At 44.7% G+C, this 27079-nt stretch overlaps 1 protein-coding gene and 1 long non-coding RNA gene across 4 annotated transcripts in view; one reads left to right on the top strand and one right to left on the bottom strand.

The window, feature by feature from the left end:
- Positions 1–26175, top strand: part of HEPH (hephaestin) — a 34603-nt gene extending 8428 nt beyond the window's left edge. For all 3 annotated transcript variants that reach the window (XM_043522923.1, XM_043522924.1, XM_027822590.3), the window contains 19 exons: positions 577–821; positions 1648–1860; positions 2478–2657; positions 3070–3324; positions 3972–4140; positions 5394–5533; positions 6658–6789; positions 7467–7678; positions 9456–9606; positions 10074–10286; positions 11219–11429; positions 12086–12225; positions 13006–13137; positions 14900–15006; positions 16196–16415; positions 17614–17753; positions 18160–18322; positions 20111–20143; positions 23939–26175. In XM_043522923.1, the coding sequence (XP_043378858.1) occupies positions 577–821; positions 1648–1860; positions 2478–2657; positions 3070–3324; positions 3972–4140; positions 5394–5533; positions 6658–6789; positions 7467–7678; positions 9456–9606; positions 10074–10286; positions 11219–11429; positions 12086–12225; positions 13006–13137; positions 14900–15006; positions 16196–16415; positions 17614–17753; positions 18160–18322; positions 20111–20143; positions 23939–24183 (3301 nt within the window). In that variant the 3' untranslated portion in view covers positions 24184–26175. The remainder of the gene's footprint in view (positions 1–576; positions 822–1647; positions 1861–2477; positions 2658–3069; positions 3325–3971; positions 4141–5393; positions 5534–6657; positions 6790–7466; positions 7679–9455; positions 9607–10073; positions 10287–11218; positions 11430–12085; positions 12226–13005; positions 13138–14899; positions 15007–16195; positions 16416–17613; positions 17754–18159; positions 18323–20110; positions 20144–23938) is intronic.
- LOC122461807 lies at positions 3179–7755 on the bottom strand. Its single transcript, XR_006284000.1, has 3 exons — positions 7573–7755; positions 4281–4385; positions 3179–3317 (listed from the first exon to the last, which is right to left on the bottom strand). It is a non-coding gene; the product is annotated as an uncharacterized LOC122461807 (long non-coding RNA).
- Positions 26176–27079: the final 904 nt, after the last annotated feature.

The following is a 27079-nucleotide window of genomic DNA, read 5'->3' as shown; positions in this document are numbered from 1 at the left end:
CAACTCACAGAGCATAGCTCCCGTCTGCACTAGAATTAAGCACTGAAATAGATTTAAAGGACTAGAACAATAGGTAGGATAGCAATCACTAGGGCTCTCGACTTTCATCCTTTAGTGCATAAAATGATCACCAGATAAGAAATAAATTTCCCCCCATTCCACCATTGTATAGCATCTACAGTTAAATACATTTATGGGGACTGTGTCAGGTCTTTCCCTGAAGCATTCAGCACTGATCATAGCCAGAGACCTAGTCTCAATCTAGATGGTCTGCTGTGCTGATCTATTACATTGTGTCAGTTCCTCTCATATTTTACAACACTCAAAAACCAGACAAGAGTAGAGAGGCCAGTGTTACTGTCCAGTCGGATTGCATTCCCAGAGCTCCCACAGGGTTCGGGAAGAGGAAGCACAATGCTGGACTAGGAGTAGGGATAGAGCGCTGGCACAGCAGAGACTCTAGGAGTCAGCTGAGAGAGCTACATTAGGTGTCTCTGTTATCACTATTGTCCATGTTATGCAGCTGTAGTAGATGGCACATTATTCACGATCTGTTACCTGTTTTGAATTTAACAGAGAAGCCTCTACGTTCCTCCAGCCTGGCAAGGACAGGGTGGGAAGCACTTACAAAAAATCTGTGTATAAGCAATACTCAGACTCCACATATACAACAGAGATCCCCAAACCTGCCTGGCTGGGATTTCTTGGGCCCATCATACGAGCAGAAGTGGGTGACACCATTACCGTGCACCTAAAAAACTTTGCCAACCGGCCACACACAGTCCATCCTCATGGCGTCTTCTACAAGAAGGACTCAGAAGGTAAATGAGCCCCTGCTGAGTTCAGATTCAGTTTCCCCACTGTGAATTTAGGAGTATATAAGAAAGCAAAGCCAGCTGAGAAGGGGACATGTTTGGGTTGGCTCAAAGCAATATCACCTGGAAAACTGGTATAGTTAGGCAGGCTTTTAGCAATACCACCGGATGCAGGGTTAGTGGATTTCTAAGCAGTATGGTACCATCTGAGTTGGATGCACTTTTTCCAAACATGAACTCCTTAATGGAATGTCCAAATTCCTTCCTAAAGAACACAATATCAGTAACACTCTCATTGCCAGAATACAGGAGCTGAGGACCAGTAAGGTAGTAGCTAATGAATGTTTATATTATAGTGCTACGCATATTTAGATGTCTTTAACGTGATGAATCTTGTAGGTTCCACAGGAATGATAGAATATCAGAACAGAGAGTCACTGTTTGAAATAGTCCCAGAGAATTTAGAAAGGAACTATTTCTGGCGTACTGCAGATTTGAACTGAACACTTAGCACAGTTCTCTGTTTTCCAGTGAGACTATAAAAAAGCAATTATTAGAACATGGGACCATGAGTCACCTTTCTGGCTCAGCCACCAGCATACTGGGCAAAGTCACTTAACAACTTCTCTGAGCCTCAGTTTGCCCATTGGAAAAATGATGATTACATTACTTAAGTGGTATGAATCTTAAAACTTGAAAGGTGCTACAGAAGTGGAAAAAGTAACTTGCAGCTATCTGTTCTGTATCTAGTGTGAGAAATGCAGTACAGCTTTATACGTTATATATTCTCTGCCAAACTTGAATGGATGCTGTGATTGCTCAATTATTCCAGGGTCCCTGTACCCCGATGCATTCTCACAGGATCATAAGAAGGATGATGCTGTTCCACCAGGAGGGAATCACACATATACTTGGACTGTCCCTGAAGATCACCGCCCGATGGCTGACGACCCAACCTGCTTGACCTGGGTCTACCACTCTCACACTGATGCCCCGAAGGACATTGCTTCTGGGTTGATTGGGCCATTACTGACATGCAAAGAAGGTAAAACCTCAGGGGAAAGACAGCTCAGAGTTACAACTTCACACAAACTGAAGACTTTGCAATGATCTCAGTTATGGTAAGGCAAGCAGTTATGCATTGTTAGACAGCTATCTAGTTAATGTGGAACTTATATGTAATCTGAGATAGTTCTCAATTTCTAGATTGATTCTGATTGTTATTTCTTTGTGGCTTAGCGAGTCAGTACATTAACTTCTCAGCTCTGTGGATCAGTTCAAATGCACAAGTGGAAGGTAGTGCAGGGTTCTCATTCAAGACCCCATTTGTACATATTAAGAAAGAAAGAAAGACAAATCCCTCAAACCTCCTCCAAACCCTACAGGATTTCAGCAAGAGTGACAACACTATTGAAAGATCCAGGACTGCAGGGGGTGCTGTAAATCAGAAGTGAGACACACTGGAATTTAGGAATGGAATAGCAGGGAGTACTGCAGGTCTAGGGTGAGGTGCATTGGCAGACCTCAGTGATAGTCTGGCCTGGAATATCAGGGAGAACAGGAGTCTCATGCTGTTGGTGAATTAACAGCGCTGATCTCACTAAATCCATTGACAGATCTCTGCTTTGCAGTGGGAGTCACTCATCCTTTCTCTTGCCCTAGGAGCTCTGACTGGCACAGCTCAAAGACGGCAAGACGTGGACCTTGATTTCTTTCTCATGTTCAGCGTGATTGATGAGAACCTGAGCTGGCACCTGGATGAGAACATTGCATCATTCTGCACAGACCCAGAATCTGTTGATAAGGAAGATGAGGAGTTCCAAGTGAGCAACAGAATGCATGGTGAGTGCCACCTTTCACACTGGCTTTGCCCAGTCAATCTATGCCTGGGGAGCTCCTTCCCTGATACCCTGAAGTGCAGTCTCATCTGATGTGTGCAGGGATGGTTTGAGAAGCCAGTGAGACCTTGTGCTGAAAGATGCACCATCAAAACAATCATAATTTTTGTCAGGGTTTTGGCTTTTACCTTCAGTGAACGTGTGGCCATTAATCTGATGTCCAGAATAAGATCCATCTTAGAAAATGATTTGTGGAAGCAGGCTCCCCAGGATTGGGCAGGAGAAGGGAAAGGTGTTCTGTTGAGACCTGTTTTCTGAATGTCCTGTGTTTCTGTAATGGGACCTGCAGGATGGAGCTGTGAACCCCACCTCCACCCCCTTCCTGATCTCTGCTTTTCATTCACTTGGTTTTACAGCTATTAATGGTTATGTGTATGGGAACCTACCTGAGATGACAATGTGTGCTGGGGATCACGTGGCGTGGCACCTCTTTGGGATGGGCAGTGAGACTGACATTCACACAGCCTTCTTCCATGGACAGACACTCACCATCAGAGGCCACAGGTCTGATGTGGCCAGCCTCTTTCCAGCCACTTTTGTTACAGCTGACATGATCCCCAGTAACACTGGGAGATGGCTTCTGAACTGTCAGGTCAACAATCACCTGCAAGGTAAGGCACAGTCTGGAATCTGTCCTGCACTCTGTGGCCCCCATTCACTTCCCCACTGTGGACCCTTGACATTACGGGATGAAGCAGAACAGTCTTGTGGGCAACGCCCCATGGTAAAAGGACTTCCCCTGCTGTGTAATCAATGATTTGATCTGATGGCTCCCCCTATATTGCATAAAACTGGTGAGTTACAGCCACCCTGGTCTTTAATATGTAGGTGCAGCTTACAGGGATTACAGATGCCAGATGTGACATCTCTTGTTCAGCACTGAATATCACAGGACTGGAGCAGCTGGTGGTGCTGCAGAAGGCGCTTTACATCAGAGTGGAGCACTGCATGCTGGGACCTGTAGTCTCTCCATGCTGTACCTGTATGGTACACATGGGAGTGGCCGAGGGCTATTTTTGTACACCAACCACCCTAATGCAATGTCCTGTATTTAGGTATGCCTGCTGGAAAAGAAAACTCTCATATGTGAAGCAATTGCCTAAACACTCACTCCCAGCCATGCATAATTTGGGACAACTGGGCTCAATGACTTGTGCAAAGAGAATGGGTGGTGCACTGTGGAAATAGGTCCCCTGTCCACCTTCCATTCAGAGTGGCAGACAGGAGTTAAGCGTGCATTTGCTTCTCCCATGTACAGCTGGAATGGAAGCGGTCTACGAAGTCAGACAGTGTTCTCAGAAAGCTCCAGAGTCCTCCCTGAAAGGGACAGTTCGGAGATACTATATAGCTGCAAAGGAAGTACAGTGGAATTATGGACCCTCAGGGCTTGACCAGAGCACTGAGAAAAGTCTTCAGGAGCCAGGCAGGTAAGAGGATTTTTGCATGCAAGGCACTGTACTAAAATCTGTAGCCACTGTCTGGAATAAAGCTTGACAGAAACACTCTCAAGGAAATTTGGAATGCCTTTTTCTATGGAATGGTTTAACATGCGATTCACATAACATACATTCACAAAGCTTTCAGGTGTCCCAGCATGCTGTATGGTTGAGGGACACATCACAGTTGCCTCCAAGTTCCATCTCCACTCACTGTACCTGACTTAGCAAGAAGCCTGCGAGTTTGATAAAAGAAAGTAGCTACGATTAAAAAAGCAAATCCAGTGGCAGACACAGGGTGGCATAGATGTACTACAGATTTACATTCAGCTTCCATCTAGCCTTCTACGTGAAATCTAGCAGCAAATGCCGAGCGATTTAAATGAATAGCTCTCTTGAGAGTTTTACATCCTTTCCTTTCCAAACAGCTGAAATAATACTTAGCATACATAAGGGTGTTTAATATTTTCAGAACACGTTGCAAATAGAAACTAATGAATTCTCACACTGATCCCTAGGAGGTGGTAAATGTCATGCCCATTTTACACATGGGAAAACTTGAAATGCACAGAGGTTAAGTGACTTGCCCAACAAACCACACAGTGAACCAGTAGCAGAGCCATAGTTCGACCTCAAGAGTCCCAGGCTCTGTGCTCTCGCCACCAGACTCTGCTGCTTCTCCAGCAGGGCACATTTTGGAATGCAGCGGAGGGGACGGCGAGAAGAAATTAGTCTCTTTTCATTTCATGTGTGTTTCTTTTAGAGTTAGGATTGCCACTACCCAAAACATCCCAATTCTCATAGTGCTTTCCTAAGACCTCCATGGAAAGTTTTGCTGAAGTGGTGTTGATTCAATAGAGGGCATCTTTCCCTGAGTCAGTACTGCAGTTTCATTTGGATATACTAGTCTGTGAATCCTGAGCCCGAACTGTGGTACAGAATTGCTGTATAACTATTAAACAGTGGCCGTGTTCCAGCACAGAGTTGGCTGCGTTCCTGGGGAGAGTGAGGTGATCCCTACATAAAGTCTGCCTATCAGTTTGTAAAGGGCTTTGTCACACTCCCAGATGAAAAGTGCTACCTAACGGCATTACTATACTTGGCATTGCTGGGTTTTCAAAATCAGAGGTTTAGACTCAATTTAAAGGGCTGCAGAGCTGAGAGCTGCTGCTGTCACTACCCTGATGGGGGTAGAGGAGTTTGCCTCTTTGTAAAAGGACATGAAATTTGTTCTCTGTGTTTAGTTCTTCTGAGCAGTTCTTCAAGCATAGCGCCAGGCGGATTGGGGGAACCTACTGGAAGGCCAAGTATGTGGAATATACTGATGCAACGTTCCGGCTAGAAAAACAACGGTCAGAAGAAGAGATGCACCTTGGGATACTTGGTAGGGATTGTCTGGCAACATAAACCCTCTTACAGCACCTTCTAGAATGATCTATCAGCACCAGAGAAATGCTGATTGGCTGGCACTGTCCAATAATTCCTAGAAGTAATGCCCTCTGTGGTGGAGGTGCTTCCTGGATGACATTACACTGCAGCTCTTTAGAGCAAGGAAGACCTATACTGGCGGGGCTGGTGGTCTTGTGATTGGGGGGGACCCAGTATTGTTCTGCCACAGCAACCTTTGGAAGCTACCAGGAAGGGGCAAGGAACACACTATTCCCCTATCTCTGACTAAACAAATCACAGCAAAGAGCTCGTCTGCCTGAGCTTCTGATTATGTGTTTCTGACTGTGTCTTCAGGACGCAATACGAACCCCACTTTCTACTTAGAAACTTCATCCCGGGAGGAGCTGGCAGTGCTCTTTGTGATCAGATAATGATGAGACAAAAGGAGTGGGACTTGGAGAGCGAATGAATCATGTATGGAGGGGCACAGCATTAATTCCTTTGAATTACTTTAATACCATCTATAATTTGAGCATTTGATGCCTAGATAATACTCTGGTGAGAGACACAACAGGAATGTGATAGGTCAGATTAGATTGGATTAGATTAATAGATCGATTAGTCTGGCTGCTTGGGGTTAGTTCTCATACAGGCCATTAGGGAGATGAAAGGCCTGATCCGATCACACTGAAGTCAGTGCTTTGATCATTGATTTAGAGTAGGATCAGGGGTGGTGAGTAGGCACAGGACATAAATCAGGAGGGGGAATTCTCACTGCACAGCTAAGGAGTAGGGGGTAGCTCTCCCTCTCCCTCCCATTTAATCCCAGCCTTTTGGGCCTGGAGTAACCTCTTCACTGAATTCTCTCAGTCAAACTTCAAGCTATTTTACTTTTAAATAGTTTCTCCCTCCCTGCCCCGAATGCCAGTCTGCCTGAATGGCTAGCAGTCCTACTTAGCATGGCCAAAACCAGACAGCTGGCGGTTCTGCTATACCCATTGTTGTTAGTCATCTGTGGCTGTGAACTCTGGGTAGAAAATGGCCATGGATAGCCTGCTTTGTCCAGTTATCTTGGAAATCACTCCATTATCCTCTCTCCCTCTCTCTCTCTCTCTGCAGGTCCAGTGATAAAAGCTGAAGTGGGAGACACCGTCTTGGTGACATTTGCTAACAAAGCCTCTTGGCCCTTCAGTATCCAGCCCCATGGTGTGTTTTATGGAAAGGAATGGGAAGGAACGCTGTACCACGACGGTTTGTTACTTCATCCCACCCCCTCTTTCTAAACTGAGGCAATGACAACCCCTGTGGTATGGTTCCACAGTCTGCAGCCTCACCCCACTGGGTGATGGTCCTCTCCAATCTCACTAGCTGAGTAAAGCAGGGCCTGCTCAGCTAGTGTACCATGAGAAGTGGGCTGATGATGCAGTAGGGGATGTTCTTCCCTTTGACCTATCACTGAACCACTGCCCAGCGTGGCACCAGAGAGGAGGTGGTGCTGGAGCTACTATCTCTTGGAGGAGAGATGAAATCACAGTGCTGACCATTTCTGGCCCCTAAAGATCCTGTGATGGTTGTTTCAAGAGCAGAGGTTTATATCCCTGGTCACACTGTAATTTGGGTAGCTATATTCCACCTACCAAAATTCTCCTGAGGATTTAATTGGATATATTTCTTTATTTCATGCCATGAGGCCCACCTCTGTCTGACACCTACGCTAAATTTGCCCACACACGTATATCCAGTAATCTATAAATATGCCCCTACTGTATTTCTGAGATATATATAATGGCTGCCCCATTCTACCCCGGAGGTGGCTGCCCTTTGGTGGTGAGTGAAATGAATCACAGTAGCAGATGACACTAACGAGCTGCAGAGCTTGCAAAAGGGGCTGTATACATGAATACATATCAGCATTTTGTGTTTTAAAGGTCTGTCATGGAATGGGGCTTCAGTTGAGCCTCTCCATAACTTCACATACCGCTGGACTGTACCACAGCAAGTTGGACCCACAGCCAATGACCCTCCTTGCCTGACCTGGATGTACTCCTCTGCGATAAATCCCATCCAAGATACCAGTTCCGGCTTAGTGGGCCCTCTGGTGATCTGCAGACCTGGGACTCTCAACACCAGCAACAAGCAGGTAGAGTCAGCTCTCCCACTGCAATGTTTAAGGTCTTCGTCCTTGGGGAAGAAATAACTGGAGAAAGGAGACCCCAATAAAACCTTGGTAACTGAAATGTAATTAAAAATATATGGGTGAGGGCGCCCCACAGATTAGAATAAAAGCATCTAGGCAGAATATGCACGCTGCCTCAACCATGCAAACTTCATGCATCCAAGTGTCTTATGGGAGAAGCCTAACACATTGGATTCCTGAGGTCTTTGACTAATCTTTGACTAATCTAATCTTGGGATTTAATTAAAGGGAAAGGGAAACCTTTTGCATTTAGGTGGATTTTGTCAAAATCCTTGGTCTGATCCTATACTGACAGTTATGGGATTACACAGGGATACATTTATCCTAATATATGTAGGGCAGAATGCCCCTATTCTTTTTCTTCCTCTTCTTCCTATTATTAATGAGAGGTGTGTGAAAAATTCACCACAAAATTGAAAATATTGAAAATCATTTTCATACTAAGTTGAAAACAGTCCCCTTTTTGCTAAAGGTTTGTGAATTTTTTGCTTGAAAGATGAAACATTTTGAGTTTCAAATGGAGCTAGGTTCTACTCTAAACTCAGCCCATTTTGAGAAGAATTCAAATGAAGGGGTGATTTTACAACAAAAGCACATAAAATGGATGGTGTTCTGCAGGCTTTTGTGATGTGGAGATAAGTGAAATCATAGGTCGGACTAACACTTTCCCTTGGAATTTAATGAAGAAATGTTCAACACTTTTTCACAGGTGTTGCCAAAGTAGCACAATGAGTACACAAGGGAACAAGGCAGCACTGAAGTAACAGGCCCACATATGACAAACAGGGGGCAACAGAAGACAAAACTAGCTGCATGATTGTGAATACATTGTAATGTGGATTGGGGAGTTGCTGGTGACTCTGCAAAGCAGCTGCTTTAAAAGCCTCCCTTGAAGATCTTGCTTTCTGGATCAGAATGATGTGGCTAAACTAGATAGAGTTCAGAAGAGACCAATGAACCTGGTTAAGGGGCAGGAGAGTTTGATTTTGAGGAAAGGTTAAACTATATATAACTTGGCAGGTGGAAGGGAGGTTATAATGATAAACAATTTACAGGTATTTGAGGGTGTAAATAAATCCTAGGGTCAAATAATTAAGAGTGGTCCAAGGGGGTATTAGTAAGAATAAGGGGAGGAAACTGAGCAAATGGAAATTTTGGCTAAATATCAGCTAAAGATCTCCTAATAGGGAAACCTATTAGTGTGTGGAATAGGTTCCTCAGGAGAAGTTGTGGAAGTCTCATTGCTTCTGTCAGTTCAAACTGGACTCGACAAAGTTTTCAAGTCTTGATGGTAGGAAACAATCCTGCATTGTGATCTTGTATTAGGTGGGCCCAACTCCAGACCCTGCATAGTGGGGAGTGTTCGGATTTTGACCCTATTGGAAACTGGTGGGGAGTGTCCAGCACCCGAATTTATGGATTGTGGGGGAAGGAGAGAATGGCTTTTCAGTCTGGGCAAAATTCTGATCACTTTACTCATGCTTTACTCATACCTTTCTTCACATATGGTCCCAGTGCTGCTCTGGGACCACTTGTAAAGTAAGTGCTACTCAGCATGAATAAAGACATCAGAATTTGGCCCCCTAAGAGGTGGAAGTGGACAACTTAAGAAACAAAAAATTAGAAATTGCCATCATGCAAAGCAGCCTGTACTTTAACAGTTAACGGGTGATCCGTGTGTTTTTAAAATGAATGACCATTATTGTGATTATTATTGTAGAAAGGGATCGACAAGGAATTTTATCTCCTGTTCAGTGTATTTGATGAGAACCTCAGCTGGTATTTACCTGCAAATATAAAATACTATTTGAGGACACAAGAGGCTTTCGTGAAAAAGGATGAAGGCTTCAAGGAGTCCAACAGGATGCATGGTATGGCCCTGTTCTCTCTTGTACGTAGGCAGTGAGAACAGAATTATGAGCTTTGGGTCCAGAACTGTGAGGCCTAGGTCCATCTTTAACTGGTCCTAAAAACTCTGGAATAGCTAACTACTGCCATGGCACCTATGGATCCCAGTACGGGTACCTTCGACATGCCCTGTGGAGAGAGAGATCAGGTGGACTTGGGAATGAAATTTCTGATTTGCATCAAAAGGCATCTCTTTTGAAAATTCTCTACATAGCATTGTCTTGGAGAATGGGTCATGGGACATGAGGTCCTCCTGTGCCCAAAAGCATGTATCGAGCAAATACCAGGGGTGAATTGCTGGTGAGCTGTACTGAGGAGTACACAGCAATATGCAATTCCCATAGGTTTCCCTACACTGTAGGTATGTGTATATAGAGGTGACCTCTTAGCTAGTGTGTAACTGTGTGGTTTTAATTCTTTTCTGTTGCAGCGATAAATGGATTTATGTTCTATAACTTGCCCAAGCTGGAAGTGTGTAAAGGGGACACTGTGTCTTGGCACTTTCTGGGTCTGGGCACTGACACAGATGTGCATGGAGCTGCGTTCCAGGGAAACACTGTTCAGATGAACGGGATGAGGAGAGATGCAACCAATCTGTTCCCTCACTCGTTTGCTACCGCCCTCATGCAGCCTGATCATGAAGGTAGATGTCTGCACAGCTGACTGGGCATCAGAGAAGTTATCTCAAATGTTAATATTTTGTTCTCTTGTGCTGATTTGTCTACAAGCGGTGTCCCAGTTACAGGGCGAGCTGCCCTTTAGACCCCTGTCACTTCCTCTTGAGTGCACCCCTCCAGGGACAGCACTGGCTTCCTGCCCCTCACTCTAGGTGGAACCACCCAGCCATACCACTCATAAACTAGATCTTTGGGCTGTAGCACTCATTTCCCAACTGTGTTAACCTGACAGGCCCAACTAGATCTGACACTGGTAGGTCCTCTCACTTTGGCAGCCTGTGACAGGATAAATTTGCAGTGACACAGAAAGAGCCTCTTCAAAACAAAGAACTGTATTGATTTGCCAAAGGGAACACCGCATTTAGGAAAATGACTTTAAAACAAAAGGTCATATATGCATCTTATACCTAAGCTTAGTATCTCTAGCTATAGCTCAGGTAGGTCCAGTTTAGCCCAGACTTCCTTTCTGAATCTGAGGGTTTGTTTTCATCCCTGCAGACCCTCTCACTGTGTCAATCCTTCCTTCCCCTCCCTTTCTGCAGGATGAATCCTTTAACTGTTCAGTGTCTTTTGATCTCTCAGTTTTCACACTTGGCAAAACAGCTGTGTAACTTTGTTGGCACCAAGCAGCTAGCTTCTTTACAGCTAATAACTTGGCTGGTGTGTGAGTGCTTGCTGGGATGTTCCTTATCTAGGCCATTGTTTTGCCTTCCTGCTTGGCTCCTCTAACAACAACGCTCGATCTGACCCCACAGCAAGAGACACATCATAAACACACACAGAAGTATGCACCATAGCCATAAGAAATAATACAGCTATTTCCCAGTTCATCTCAAATGACAAGGAAAGGACCTACTTAGATCTTTAGAGCTGACCTTTTTGTTTGTGCTGCCCCTAGGCACGTTTCAGATCTACTGTCAGACTAACAACCATTACCAGTTTGGGATGAAGGCGCATTACTCTGTTTCAAAGTGTGGCAAAGGGGCACCTGCTCCTGACCCCCAATACGAGGAGGTGCGGACACACTACATCATGGCACAAGAGGTGGAGTGGGATTACTCACCAGATCGCAGCTGGGAGCTGGACCACCACATCTCTGGGCAGGAAAGGTAAAGAGGGCACCTTGAGGAAGCCTGTGGCGCCTTCAGGCAAAGCTTTGTAAAACCCATTAAAACAGGGAAGTGGCTTTTTACTGGAGAAAGCCAAACCTCTGCTGATTGGATGGACACTGGCTGCCCACACCATGGTACTGAAGACGGCCCTCATTGGTGTTTGGGGGGCAATTGTCCCCTTTAATCCAAATGTTGGGAGTGTTTTTCCTCCCTGTATGCTGCAGCTCCTTGCATATCTGTATGTGAGAGGGAAATTCCATCTCTGTGCCCCATTTGCATTACTGGCCACCCACTGGTGCCAGCTGAGGTGGTGGTTTTTTGATACAGACATCTGTCCACTGCCAAATAGACTGATCTTCCCCTAACACCCTTCACGTAAGCCAGTGAGCAGCCATCCCTCATAAGGGAGTGAGGTAACTTTGATCACTATCATCCCAAGACAGATTCCAATGGGTGGCTTGGAAGTGTGTGGCTCTGTATCCTCTCATCAACTCCCAGAGCCATTCAGCTCCCTCAGCTGATGTCATATGAAACTGGAGACTCTTCAGAGAGGAAACTGGTTCAGTTAATGAACCCTCTCCCCCCAGAGAAGTGCTGTTTCTTTAATGCAAACACAGCAGTGTTAACGTAACACAGCACTCTGCATTTCTTAGCTATGGCAACCAATTTCTCAGCAATGAGAATGGACTCCTGGGCTCCAAGTACAAGAAGGCAATTTACAGGGAATACACTGATGGAACATTCAGAATACTCAAGAACAGGACCAGCGATGAGGAGCATTTAGGGATATTGGGTAAGCAATTACTTGAGTGGTGCATCTTTCCCTCAGACAGGGCTGAGACTTAGTCCTGAAGAATGAACCAAGGAACTGGGACTTGGGAGAGCTGGGTTTGACTCTGCCTCTGCTTGGCTGTGGCCATGTCAGTTCTCACATCTGTTCCCCCTCATCTGTATAATAGGGATAAACCCTACCTTCGTAAAGCACTTGGAGAGTTATGGATGGAAATCGCCAAGTGTGAAAGAAACCCCTCTGTGTAGAATCATTAAAGAAAGAACCAGGCACTGTGAAGCAGAGGAGCAGGCTGTGGATTCTTATGAGACTCTAAAGAGGCAACAGCTCCAGTGCCTCACTCCAGGATATTTCAGTACAGCACAAGCAATGTGAGGCAGCAAATCCAATCTAAAAGAGCAGGTGACGGCTGTGAGCCGTCATGTGTCAGGCCATTTCACATTGTCAGGTCTGGTTAAACCAGACTGTTGGGGATTGTAGTTGGATGATGATATATCATTTGCATTATGGTAGCACTCAGAGATCAGAGCTGGGTCCCGCGGTGCTGTGCTCATAACAAGATACGTTCCCTGCCCTGAAGCGTTAACAATCAGAGTTTTCAGGATCTTCCTGAATGTGGGTTTAACTCTGATTCTTTACTTTGGGGAATGGAGGAGGGATACGGTGATGAAGAATTCACCTCCCACTCTCACGTTAAAGTGTTTTCAATAAATGAGAGACAGAAATAGTCTCTTTTGGCCATTGATGGGAGCTGCACTCACAATATGATCTTCCTGTCTCAAGGTCCTTTTATCTGGGCAGAAGTTGGAGATGTCCTCAACATTGTGTTTAAGAACAATGCTACACAACCCTACTCCATTCATGCACATGGGGTACTGGAAAGGAATGATGGACAGGTGGAAGCTGCAAAGCCTGGTGAGTCAGTAATCAGCTATTAGTTGAGGTAACTTCTGTTTCCACAGGCAATGGCGACTCAACCCATTAAAAAGACCCACCTAGAAGGGTAGAAGTTATTCTGGTGTGTTTGTTTTAATGTGATAAGTAATTGGAGCTGAAAAGAAACCAGACTTTCATGTGCAATTTGTTTTTGTTGTTCATCTAATGGGCTGGCTTGGCAGCCCTGGACGATAACATCCTCTCTTTATCCACAGAAGGCACACAGCCTGGGTAGAGGCAGTGCAAATTCCCTCCCATAGGTTACTCACCACCAGCACACCCCTACCCTGGAGGGTTCACCTCTAGAAATGAGAGGGACTGTGCACTCTGGCCACTATTAGCATCAGTTAGGGGATCCTCTGGAGAAGGCCTGAGTGGTCCAGGGTGTTCCTGATTATTAGGCCCCACGAGGACTAGAAAGCAAATGAGCTAATTAGCACATGAACAGGCAAGCAAGGGCTATTTCTCTGCAAGGGCAGGGAAATCACTGGAAGGTCTTCAGGAGCTCTCTTTGCCATTGCAGGGTTCCCTCCGTCACCCAGACTGCCAAATCCCTACACCATCCATTCGAAATGGATACAGGCAAATCTCAGACAAGCCCCCAGTTGTAACTGGGCAGCATGCTACACTCCCACCTTGTCCACAAACACAGACTGCTCTGAGACTCTCTTGCTTGTAAACACCACCATGTCTCTGCTCTTTTGAACTGTATCCAACCTTCTAATCCCTTCTCCAGAATAGTAGGGGTGGGGGCAGGGAAAGTAAGGCAGCTCTGCTCTGCAAATGCCCTTTGTCAGTCTCACCTTGCCTTCTGTTTCTCTTCCTCTCTTTCTGCTTTCTTAAACTCTTTTTAAACCACTTGTCTGTTAATAGGCTAATGAGCTCATTAGCTTCCTAACCCCAGTGTGGCCTAATAATCAGGCACACCCCTGACCAATCAGGCCTTTGCTGGGAACCTAAGTGGTGCTAATAGTGACTGGAGTGCTGGCTCTCCATCTCTCAGCACTCTGTCACTGGGATGTTTAGTGTCCAGAGCTTAGTCAGTGCTTGGCCATGAGACTGCCAATGAGGGGACCAACTAGTGACATTTGGCAGTGATAGTGTTTTTTTACAATGTGGACAACTGTCTGCTAGGAACTTCTGAGACCACCAACTCATTTTCCTGCACAGCCCTCACTCAAGGTAACAACTTTTGGTCTCTGCCACCGCAGGCTTGACTGGAGCTGGCATCTCATAGACTCTGTATCCGGACTACGCAGCCCCTACAAGCCATCCAGACTCTCAATCAGCTTCTATTTTTAAAACTGTGTATAATATATAACAAAAAGTTGAATCTGAATGAGAGTGGCAGGCACCTCTGTGAATATACTTCAAAGTTTCCGAAGGTCACCCCAAGTCTCTCAGGAAGTGAGCCAGAATTTCCCTGGAGAGCTCTAGTCCTGGGTGATGCAGGTAAAGATGAGGTGATTTTCCACAAGTTGGAGTTCAGATCCTTTTCCACTCCCGATCCCCATCACGCCACCTCCTTTGTTTGTAAGAGGAGGAAAGAGTCTCTAGACTATCGTACACAACCAGGGAAAGAATCTGCAATGCCCATGAGACTGCCATAATATCATTCTTTGGGGCAGGCACCATGTTTTTGTTCTGTGTCTGTATAGCACATGGGGGTCCCAGCAGAGGGCTGGGGCTGCTGTAGTACAAATAGCAACTACGACTACTGTCACTCCTTTTCGTCTCTCAGGTGACATTGTAACTTACCGCTGGGACGTTCCTGAAAGATCCGGTCCAGGACCAAATGATTCTGTCTGCGTTTCTTGGGTTTACTACTCTATGGTGGATCCTGTAAAGGTAAAATGTGGTTGGAATCTTAGAATAAAACAAGTTAGAGATGAAAAAGCCTCAGAGATCATTTAGACAGTCTCCTAGGAAACAGTCTGGGATTGTTCCCTGTAGGATATATTTTCGAGTTTGGTCCAGTTTAGAATGTGGTGTCCATGTGATAAAGCTTTCACCATTTCCCTTAAGGAGATAATTCGACAGGTGGATAGATTTCATTGTTGGGAGGTTTATCCTTGATATTAAGCGTAAATTCTCCCTTTCTTAATATAGTCCCTCATAAAATTATTCCTCCCGCTCCTTGGTGTTAACACGCTTCAAATATTTATACGGTGTTATCACATCCCCCCGCCCCATTAGTTATGGCTTTGCCTAGCTAGACAGCTCAGAGCTAAATTTGGAAAGGCAGAAATCATCCAGAATTAGTCAATCTAGATAATTCAGAGAGCTTTGAACATTTATAGCATTTATGGTATATGGATTTATTTAACAAAGAAAAAGCAAAGCCCCCTAAACTTCAAAATACTTTAATTAACTGAGAATCCTGCCTGTATCTGTAGAGTATCTCATTTAGCAACAGAAACCATTTGTGTTTTATCTCCAAACCCAGGTCTTTGTGCAGTCAGTACATTAAATGGAAAATATGTTATTATTTCGCTAATATTATGTCTGTTGATTTGCATACTATAAAGCACCTATCCTTGGCTCTGTTTGGGGGTCCAAGGAGCCCTCCCCTAATACCTGGCATCATCTGTGCAGGGGTCAGCTGCAGTTTCACATTTTGCTATTTCCTACCCACTCCACCCTCCCGCCCCCAGGACAAATAACAGGGCAGGGAGGAGGTAAGGCCATTCTGCACTGCCACATAGAGCTGGCCAGCTATGAAGCAGATGCATGTACCTCTTAAGGGGTGGCTTAATGTCCCCATGTACTGTCAGTAGGAGAGTCACAGCTCCACATTGCACCCAATGCACAGCAGTAATTAACTGTTAACATCTGGCCCTGCACTTGTAGTTTCTGTTAACTATTTCCAATAGACCGTATTTCACACGATTATTCAGTGGCTTTCAATGTATTTTATGGAGAGTACTGCAGGGAGCAGCAAGCCAGGGTGCTGAATGGTAGCAGAACTGTGTGCAGGAGGGATGGGAGGAAAATCCCCATCTCTGAACACCTCAGACTTTCTTCTCTTTCCTATTAGGATTTGTACAGTGGCCTGATAGGCCCCCTAAAAGTCTGCCGTAAAGGGGCGCTGGGCTCTGATGGGAGGAGGAAGGGCATCAACAGGGAGTTTGCACTCCTCTTCCTGGTTTTTGATGAAAATCAGTCCTGGTACCTGGAGGAAAATGTGAAAACGTATGCACATGGGAATCAGAGCAAAATGCAGGATGAAGAATTTGTGGAAAGCAACAAAATGCACGGTGCGTGGCCTTCACTTCACATATTTTACTGGGCCCCATTCAGAGCTGCCCTTGCCATTTGCATGGGCCTAATCGACAAAGGTGCAGAGATAGGGAAAGTCAGTTCTCGACCTGTATCTCCTTCTGGCCCCACTACCAGAATTAGAAATCCAGCCGGGAGCCATTTCCTTTTGGATGTGTAGGTGTTATTTAGATTGCTAACTGTGTACGGTACATTGTACATTGGCTGACAGATGTTAAGGGCCTGATTCCTGCTGAGTGCTTCCTTTGGCTTTAGTGGTGCTCAGCACCACACAGAATCAGGCCCTGTGTTGCTGTTATTACTGTGGCATTTATAAGGCCCCAGGCACAGATGTATGTAGGTGACAGCTAATCATTACTATTGTCCAAGCAAAAGAGACAGAACAGAAAAGTACAGGTGCAAGAAGTTCCTGGCCTCAGAACATGTCTCTCTCCAGCATGTACCCTCTCCCATCACCCTCAGTGAAGATTTCCCTGTGTGCTGCCTTGCTTTATTAAGCTGTTCTTTCATTGTTTTGGATGCTTATTTCCTTTGCAGACAAGGTGCTGCTCTCATTATTGCTGTGCTAATTGTGAAATGAAATCCCACCGAATAGCAGTTTACAAATGACCAGCACCTGAGAGTAATGTACGACAACATATAATATGCTGGAATTTGCCTGTTGACGGGGACCTGTAATGTTTCACTGCTCAGTAAGTGCATGAGCAGTGGATTTTAAAAATGTCTAACTGCAGTTAGGCTACAAAGACTATATTTACATGTCCTGATCTTCAAAAGCACCCAGCTGCTCCTGCTGACTTCAGCTCTTGGAGATGGAATGTTCTTCAGTAGTAAAAGCAAACGAGCAGGAAGGAGGAGGGTTCTGAGATTTCACCAAGCTACATCACTGACATAGTGTTCCCTTGGGACAAGTCATTTTACCTTTTTATGACTGTCAACCCAGTTGAAAAGCAGGTGCAGTAGCTGAGTTGGGAGGAGACTGACAAAATGTCAGGAAATCATGTTGTGTGGGAATCTCACAACAGAAGAGAAATGTCTGACTTACTTGACCCTAGTTGAGCTTTGAAAGGTTTAACCTGCCTTGAGGGAAAGTGTTTTCGTACTGACATGTTGTGAGGTCCTTATCATCCACATAACAGGCATTTCTGCTTTCTCAACATGTTGTCTACCTCACAGCCATCAATGGGAAGCTCTACGCAAACTTGCATGGATTGACCATGCACCAAGGAGACTGGGTCAACTGGTACCTGCTGGGAATGGGCCAGGAGATCGATGTGCATACAGTCCATTTTCATGCTGAGACCTTCACATACAGGGTGAGAATCTCCTGCTGATTGCAGAGACCAGCAGCAAGGGAAGGCTGGGGCTGGGATACCATTACATTCATTTGACCCCTTAACTAACTTCATGCAGTTGGATGTGTTTGCAGCACTGTCATGTAACCAGCAAGAGGAGATGATTTTACATGCCCAAAGCAGACCCAGGGGATCCCAGTATTGTGTTGATCTATCTAACCAATCTCAAGATTAGCCTTTAGCAGGTTACACTCCTTTTCCAGTTTCCAGGGGTTGCTTTTTGTAACCTTTTGTTACAACTCTTATGAACTACTGTAGCATCACCAAGGTTTCCAGGCCGAGGGATCCTGCCCCCCAGATCTAGACCAGAGTTCTCTAAAGATACATGAACCATTCCATGCTAACATCTCCTTTCCCCTTTTGACAGAATGGCAGGAGTTACAGGGCAGATGTTGTGGATCTGTTCCCTGGGACCTTCATAATGGTGGAGATGGTGGTTGAGAACCCTGGGACGTGGTTGCTTCATTGCCATGTGTCAGATCATATTCATGGTGGCATGGAGACACTCTACAGAGTCTTACCCAGACCAGGTAGGGAGAGAGCAGCAGCCATCTCTATGCAGTCATCTTCAGAAATAACTTAAGTGTACTTCCAGACAATGATAATGCTTAGTACTTATAGTGCTTCAAAGTGCTCTACACACACAGTAATTAACTAACTAACTAAAGTATTATTAACTTAAGCTGCTCCTTGTTAACACCATATAAACAGTATTTGGGGCTAATAAACACATCAGACGAAGAGTTTACATGGCCCTAGATATTATTATTAGGTTTATGTTGTTGTCTATCCTGGAAGCACTGTCCAGTGATCCTCTGTTATTAGTAGAAGTGCTAGCTACATTACAGATGCACACTGAAAGTGTTCTGATCTAATCACAAAACATTAGAAGCTATTTTGTGATGAACGGTGCTTAAGGGCATCTTGTCATGCCCTTCCCTTCTACAATCAAAGGATTATGTACCCCACTGGAGTCTCTGGAGCCCTATTTGGCTTGCCCTGGTGCCTGAAATTAACAGAGACTTGGGAGTGCAAAGGTGCTCCCCTGGATGGACGGTAGGTAGGTAGGCAGGTAGAAAGAAAGAAAAAGAAAATCTAGCAAGTGCTGAAAAATACTCACCATGTTTTAATAAACTCAGGGTCTGAGCTGGAACCCAGGAAACGGCGTGAAGTAGTATGTGACATTCACCACACAGACATAATACTAAAAAGGATTAGGAAACAGATTTTTAGAGGCAGATTTTGCAAGGACATTCTGCTTGGCCTCTTTTCCTTTGGAGGAACAATTTTATGCCCACCACGATCATAGAATCATAGAATATCAAGGTTGGAAGGGACCTCAGGAGGTCATCTAGTCCAACCCCCTGCTCAAGGCAGGACCAATCCCCAATTTTTGCCCCAGATCTCTAAATGGCCCCCTCAAGGATTGAACTCACAACCGTGGGTTTAGCAGGCTAATGCTCAAACCACTGACCTAACTCTGTGGATATACAATTACATCTGTAACAATGGCTTCCATTTTTAAAGTGGTACTTATCCCTTCACAAAACACAAGAATCAAAGATCACCCAATAAAGTTAAAAGACAGCAGGTTTAACACAAACAAAAGGAAGTACTTCTTCACACAATGCACAGTCAGCCTGTGGAACTCGTTGCTAAGGGATGTTGTGAAAGCCCAAAGTATAACTGGGTTCAGAAAAGAATTATATAAGTTTATGAAGAATAGATCCATCAGTGCTCTTAGGCAAGATGGCCAGGGATATCAGACCTTGCTTTGAGTGTCCCTAAGTCTCTGACTGCCATATGTTGGGGCTGGACAAGAGGGGGTGGATCACTCAATAATTGCCTTGTTCTGTTTATTCATTCTGAATCGTCTGGCATTGACCACTGTTGGAAGACAGGATACTGGGCTAGATGGACCATTAGCCTGACCCAGTATGGCCGTTCTTATGTTCTTATTATTAATATTTGTTCTTGTTATCTAAGTTCTTGCTCTAACTGTCCAACTGGTGCTGATGCTGGTTTCCACTCTCTTCTACTAGCCTTGTGCTGTAGGGGTCAGAAGTGGCATCACTGATTAGCGTGCATGGCATTCTACAGGCATTTACAACAGAGTATATAGAGGAGCTAACTTTTTCAAAAGCACCTAATTGACTTAGGAAACTAACTCTATTGAAAATCATTGAGACTTTAGTCACTAGGTGCTTTTGAAAATTGTACCCAGGATAGATAACAATAGCCTTGCCATATAGTCTACACTGATTGCTTTTTTCCTATGCAGCATACCAATTTATCACTCATTTTTTATTCTCTTTCAGAGCCAGTGCCCATAACCTTAGAGACAAAAGGAGGTATGATTTGCATTACACTGCTGAAACAGCCTCTTGCATTGTGTGTTGGTGCTGGTTGAACTTACCCTACAGACAGAAGATTTGGATTAGGTTGTGGTTGGATCTGTGTGTGGGGCAGGGAGGCAGGGGACAAGAAACCATATCTCACCCCATTTCCATGTGCCTCTGGGCTGGGGCGTATCCACATCCCAGTCTCTGTGTTCCCCAAGTATAAATATGGGGGGAGTTGTGTTAGTGTGGGGTATGACTATAAAGAATGTGAATGGTAGGGGGTGGGCTCTGCCTGCGTGTGTGTTTCATCAGTAGAATTTCCCCTCCTCCACAACCTCTCTATCCTCCACATGTCTGTGCTTATTTAAGACACAATCCAGCAGGTAAAAGTGACCTGCAAAAAAAGGGCTTGTACCCTTTTTGCTTCTTTATGACCACTTAAAAAGAAGGCTTGAAAGATTTCTTTGTTTTTTAAAAAGGGTGTTTTTCCTGTTCTGTTATACATTAGAACTTCTTACTTTATCTACCCGGTAGACTGTGTGGCAACTTGAGAGCTAGTGAAATTGTCCACTCACAAGAGTGAAGAGACAGAGTAAGCAAGGGGAGAGGAGTTCAGTCGGATTGTCTAAACCTCCTTGGGTTTCTTTTGTTTGTTTTCAGTAACACCTAATTAACTCAAATGACAAATTAACAGCTTGGAGAAAAACTGCCCTTGTTAAAGATTCAGCACCCTCTCCCTTCAGTCAAGGTGTAAAAACTCACAACACACATGCTCTTAAACCCGCTTCTCCAGCAATCCAGGGGATAAGAGACTTGACATTTCGCAAGTAAAACCCAAACAGAAAAACACAAACATCCCTCCAGGTGGTCTTTAACTATCATAAAGAAGCAAGGAGGGCAGAAGCCCAATGCTCTGCAGTCCACCTTTGATTACCAGGTGTTTAGAGTATATTCTAAATGGAGATTTTTGACTCACCTGAATCATATTGCTGGAGCATCTGAGTTTGTCTCTTGTGTTTGGGAAGGTATTGGTTTATAATATCTCCAAATACATCTGCTCTATGCAGTTATTAGATTGAATTGCCTTTCACTTCAGAAAGGGTCAGCTCCTCTTCTTGCCTACTCTGTCCTGTGGTTTCACAGGCCTCTCCACCAGAGGCATATAATAACTTCCAGCTGGAAGTTACTATTTTGCAGCTCTTGCATTGTGTAAGATGCTCTTGCACTAGGAAGGTGTGAATTATCTTGGCTGTGCTGCCCAGTGCTTGAAATGACAAAGGAGAAGAGTGAGATGATTTAAAAAAATCAGAGGTGCTTTAGCACCTGTTTTCATTTTTGCTTTGCATTTTCTGTACATCAGGACTAGTAACAAGGTGGCTTTTTCAGAATCTCACCATGTGTGCTCCTCCCCCACCAATGAACCTGTTTGATTTACAGAATCACAGATCAATCATACAGTTGGAAAGGGCATTTCAAGCCCTCAGGTCTCATATACTTTAAGGCCAGAAAGGACCATCATGATAATCTAGTCTGACCTCCTGGACATCACAGGTCACAAAATCTTGCGCACCCACTCCTGTAATACACCTATAACCTGTGGCTGAGTTATGGAAGTCTTCAAATCATGATTTGAAGACTTCAAGTTACACAGAATCCACTGTTAAATTAGTTTAAACCTGCAATTGACCCAGGCCCCATGCTGCAGAGGAAGGCGAAAAACTACCAGGGTCTCTGCCACTCTTATTTGGGGGAAAATTCCTTCCCAACCCCAAATGTGGTGACCAGTTAGACCTGAGCATGTGGGCAAGACCCACCAGCCAGACACCTGGGAAAGAATTCTCTGCAGTAACTCAGCGCCCTCCCCATCTAGTGTCCCATCACCAGCCTTTGGGGATATTTGCTGCTAGCAGTTGCAAATCAGTTTACACACCATTCTAGGCTGTCCCATCATACCATCCCCTCCATAAAATTATCAAGCGTAGTCTTGAAGCCAGTTAGGTTTTCTACCCCAACTGCTCCCCTTGGAAGGCTGTTCCAGAACTTCACTCTTCTGATAGTTAGAAATCGTCATCTAATTTCAAGCCTAAACTTCTTGATGGCCAGTTTATATCCATTTATTCTTGGGTCCACTTTGGTGCTGAACTTAAATAACTCCTCTCCCTTCCTGGTGCTTATTCCTCTGATGTTTTATAGAGAACAATCATCTCCCCTCAGCCTTCCTTTGATTAGGCTAAAAAAAGGTCAAATTCATGCATAGCAGAGTGCTGCCCTCAATGAGGTTGCACCTCAGATAAATTTGCCTCTGAGGCCAACCCACTGAACAGAGAACAGAAGGATCTCCCACTACATTGTATTTATCATGTACTTATTCATCTTCACAGGGATTTCAAGCTTTCAACCAGTATAGAGTAAAGATAGGAAGTTGGGGTGAGGATAACTTCCCTTGCTCCATCAACCAAACCCAACAGCTTTCGCAGACACATTTGTAACAGTGTCACTCTTCTTATAAATGACCACAAGAGCCCTCTAACTGAGGGACACCGTCAATGTCAAACATGAGCTTTATTTCCCCATTAAATGTACAGTATGTATTTTCTTGTCCATTTCTTCCAAAAAGGAGCCTAAACATCCACCATCACAATTTCTAACATTAGCTCAGGGAAATTAATTGTTTTCTGAAGTGATTCAATAGAACTAATAGAGGAAAGAAGTATTTAAAGGTTCAGAATCATCTTATGTATGAGCTTCTTTTAAAATGGCCTGCCACAGGGAGTTCACTGAAAATTGACTTTGGGCTGCTCTCTCCCTTCCCTTTTCATACTGTATCAGAATTACCACATCCAAAATATATGGGCCAGATCTGTAGCTGGAATGAATGGACAGAGGAGCTCCACTGTCTTCAGAGGCAATTTAGACCAGCTGAGGATCTGGCCCTATATTTCCAACTTCTCCCTCTTGTCCCCGGCATCATTTCAGAGCTATCAATTTACAAAGAATATTTTCCTTGCTCAAAATGAGCCCTAAGAAGAAGAGAAATAGAAAACCTGCCAGGAGTTATAGGAGTAAGCAGTTAATTTTATACCAGTCTCAAGCAGCTACATGTTAATCAACCCCCATGGTCTACAGTTGTTCTTCACGCAATTAGCCAAGCAAGTCTTGCTTCTCAAAAGCTTTTCACGTCCTTGCAGAACAAAAGCAGCAACAGCAATATTGGGAAGCATAAGATCTTTAATGGCTCACCATGGTCATTTAGCTGCCAGGGGCCAGTGACTTGGAACAGCAGCAAAAATGATGCAGGATGAGTCTCGTGTACCCCAGTGATACCAGCACTAGCGGTGGGATTAGTGAGCTGACATCAGCAATAGCTGTGAAATGTTTTCTAATGCTTACTGCATAGTGACCAAGGGACAGAACACCTGGGTTTTATTCCCATCTTTGCTACTGACTTGCTGTGTGACCTTGGGCAAGTAACTTTTCCTCTTTGTGCCTCAGTTTCCTTATTTGTAAAAAGGGGGATAATGATACTTGCTAATAGGGATGTGTGAGTTTTAATGAGTGAATGTTTGTGAAGTACTTTGAGATCCTTGGATGGAAGGGGTTACAGAAAGGCAAATTGTTGTTCACTCTGCGAATTCCTTCACAACTTGAAGGATGAGGGACGTGTGGGATTGAGCAACAATTGATAGGCCCCTCCCGTATATTTGAATCTCTCCTTCCTCTCTACTCCCCTTTCTCCATGTTTCTCAGACGCCTTAAATCATCTCCCCCCGCCAATAGTCACCTTCTCCTTTCGTTTGCTCTCAGAGACCTCTCCTGAGGATGAGGACGAGTCCCATAAGGTCGTTGTGTTTGGAGTTAAGATGGCTCAGGAGCAAGTGGAGGTCACAGTCATCGTTCTGGCTGTTGCAGGGATTGTGCTGTTCCTCGTTGCCAGCTTCCTGCTGGGCATGATCATCCACCTCGAGAGACAAAGGAGGTTAAGACGCAACAGGAGGTCCATACTGGATGACGGGTTCAAACTCATGTCTCAAAACAATCAAGTAATTTAGGAGCTGTGGAAGGCCTTTTACCCACAAGCACGGATCACAACCCACTTCATAAGCCAAGCAAGGAGCCCTGGAGCTCAGCTCCCTCCATAAACACCTCAGTGCTTTGTCAACAAAAATTCCTCCCATAAGCGTTCCTCAGGGCCCTTTCAGCTAGGTGAAAAGAAGCAGTGGGAGTGAAAAGGATCTCCAAGTGCTTTCCTTTTCCCAAAGGGGGAGAAGCAATTATGGAGATGGTTTTCTGATGGCAAATTCTCTCTCCACTGAAGCAGCTTCACTTGGTCGGGTCTTCTCTTTCTAATGAAGGAGAGAATGAGGAGACAAGAGCTCTCAGGCTAAGTTCTGTCTCTGCCAGCTACCAGAGTTGGGCTGGACATTGTCTCCCTACATGACTGTGAACCAGGACCTTGCACTGAACCCAAGTAATCTGAGGAAAAAGATAATCGTTGGTGCTTGTGAATACACAGGAGAAAGCACTTCATTTAGATCTGATTTCTCTGCTTTTTATGAGAAGCTGGAAGAACACATACAGTGCACTGTGTCACAGTGTCTAAGGAAATCCATCAAGAACGTAACAGTAGCTGTGCTTCAGCCTTCAGCACTGCTGACACATCACAGTGCATATGCATGCTACAGGGAACACATTTGAGTATCAGGCTTTTAAGGGTTTGCTATAAGTGGTTGGGGGTGGAGCTTTTACACATGCTGCAAAATGGCTTGACAGTTCCCTGCATTAAAACTCTGTTAATCTGTAAGTGTATATTAAGGTGCAATATTCAAGTGTTTGTACAGTTCCTAGTAGAGTGGGGAGCTGATATGCTACGAAGCTTTGTGATTTATTTTCATGTCCATTGATGCTCTCTCTTTCCACTCTTCATATCAAAATACATGTTGTTTTATTTAAGCTACCCTACCATTTTTGACTGTTTCAGAGTTATCGCTGTGAGCCAGGCTGGGGGAAAGGCCAGTATGCTCTGAGGAGAAGCCGCAGGAGCATACTTAAAGTGGGATTTATATTTTAGCTCAACTGGGGTTGTCAGACAAAGACACGGATCACGTATCTCATCGTGTGCCATGAAGTTGTATTGAAGCACAAGTGAAGCCTAAACACCATGAAGGGAGAGACAGGTTTTCACATGCTAAAGTGCCAGCAGCAGAGTTTGTTGAGAACATCAATGCAAGTTTATCCTTCATGCTCCCTATGGTTAACGAGGTTTGAGACTGCCTGGGCCTTGAGATTAAGGGAACTCCTGAAGCAAAGAAGGTGGCAGTTGCAAGTAAAGTGGGCAAGATTTACCTTGCCTCCTGTACATCTCACTCATAAACTACACGGAGTCAAAGGTATTAGAGATGGAAAGGGCCCTCTAGGTCAGTGAATCCCTTTCCATGCACATGGAGAGTTATTCTGTACTGGACATTCTGCTATTATCACAACTCTGTGGTTTCTGTGGGTTGAGGGGTGGGTAATAAAGTACTAGGCTGATAGCCTGGGAGATGCAAGCCTTTGTTCAGACACAGGAGAAATACAACCTGGTTGCTGGCATGGCAAATTTCCCCCACATGCTGCCATCCACCTTTCTCCCTCAGTTCTGACCCAGAGGGGCTGCCTTTGGGGTGAGAGGAGTCTCATGGCACTTTCAGCCTCTTTGCTTAGACAGCTGGCCCCCTGTTTTGCCAAGGACTAAACTAAGACCACCAAGGCCATTTCACACAGGCCACTGAACAGCTCTCAAGGGCAAGAACTTCGATTGCATACTATCTGGTTGTGTTTAAGCTACTAACCTCTCTTCCATTACCATTGCTCTGAGCACTCAGACCCCAAGTGTCTCCTGTTATCACACACATGGACCTGGCAGGGAAATTGCATCCAGAGAGGATCCCATTAACAACACATGTTTAAAGGATGGGGAGTGGAGGAGAATCCTTTCTGATGAGTGGCTGTCAGATGTCAGAGGCAGAAACAGCTAAATGGACCTAATGCCAGGTTATTTATGTTATTTAAACATATCAGTTCAGTTTTATTTAGAACAATTATAACACAATCACGTTCAGCTCATGTGGAATCCCTGCTTTTCTCGAATGCGTCTTTGCTTTGGTGGTGATCTTATATCTGATGATTTTAAAGCACTCTACACCCACTAAGGATTTAGGCAGGTAGGTACCTTTGTATCCCCATTACACATATGAGTGTTATGGGATACATCTTCTAAAGGTATTTGTGGGGGCAATTTGTTTAGTGGGGGACAGGGACTACAATGGTACCCAGCTGCTGCACAGGGAGATATGGGGAGGGAAAACTCCTACCTGCCCTACCTCACCTCTCTGCACACCCAGGTGGGTCATACTCAACCTAATCCTTAATGTTCATCCAGGATTTGAAACATAGAAATGGCAGCATTCATCTCTCTAGCTTTCTAGGACAGCATTGAGTGTGGAGGGTGTGCTGGCACTCAGAGCAGTATTGTGAGGCCTGGATAACAGTGTTCATACCTCAGAGGAATCCTATTAGTTGATTTACTGCAATGAGAAACTTTCAAAAATAAGTACAGATATTTGCTGCATTCTCCTTTTGTTTACATCAGTATAAACCCTGAGTAGCTCTATTGACTTCAGTGCCAATGAGAGGAGAATTTGCCTCCTTGGCTCATTACATTTCTTTTGGCATATACCACCATCTTATGCGCCAAACATAAAAAGAAACTAGTGGCAGAGGTTCCTCTTACTTAGGATACTGCATTTTGCTTGCAGTTTAGAGGTCCCCCTGAATCAGCAAAGCACACATGTAATTGTGAGTAGTCCCACTGATGTGTGGGAAGTTCTGCAAGTGCTTTCCTGGAACAGGGTCATCCTCTGTAAAGAAAATTCCACTGTTCTGTCTAAGCAGCAGCACTTAACTTTT

The sequence above is a fragment of the Chelonia mydas genome, chromosome 9 (assembly GCF_015237465.2).
Source record: "Chelonia mydas isolate rCheMyd1 chromosome 9, rCheMyd1.pri.v2, whole genome shotgun sequence".
NCBI lineage: Eukaryota > Metazoa > Chordata > Testudines > Cheloniidae > Chelonia > Chelonia mydas.
The sequence above is the reverse complement of the archived record's forward strand: the minus strand, read 5'-3'. Positions and strand labels throughout refer to the sequence as shown.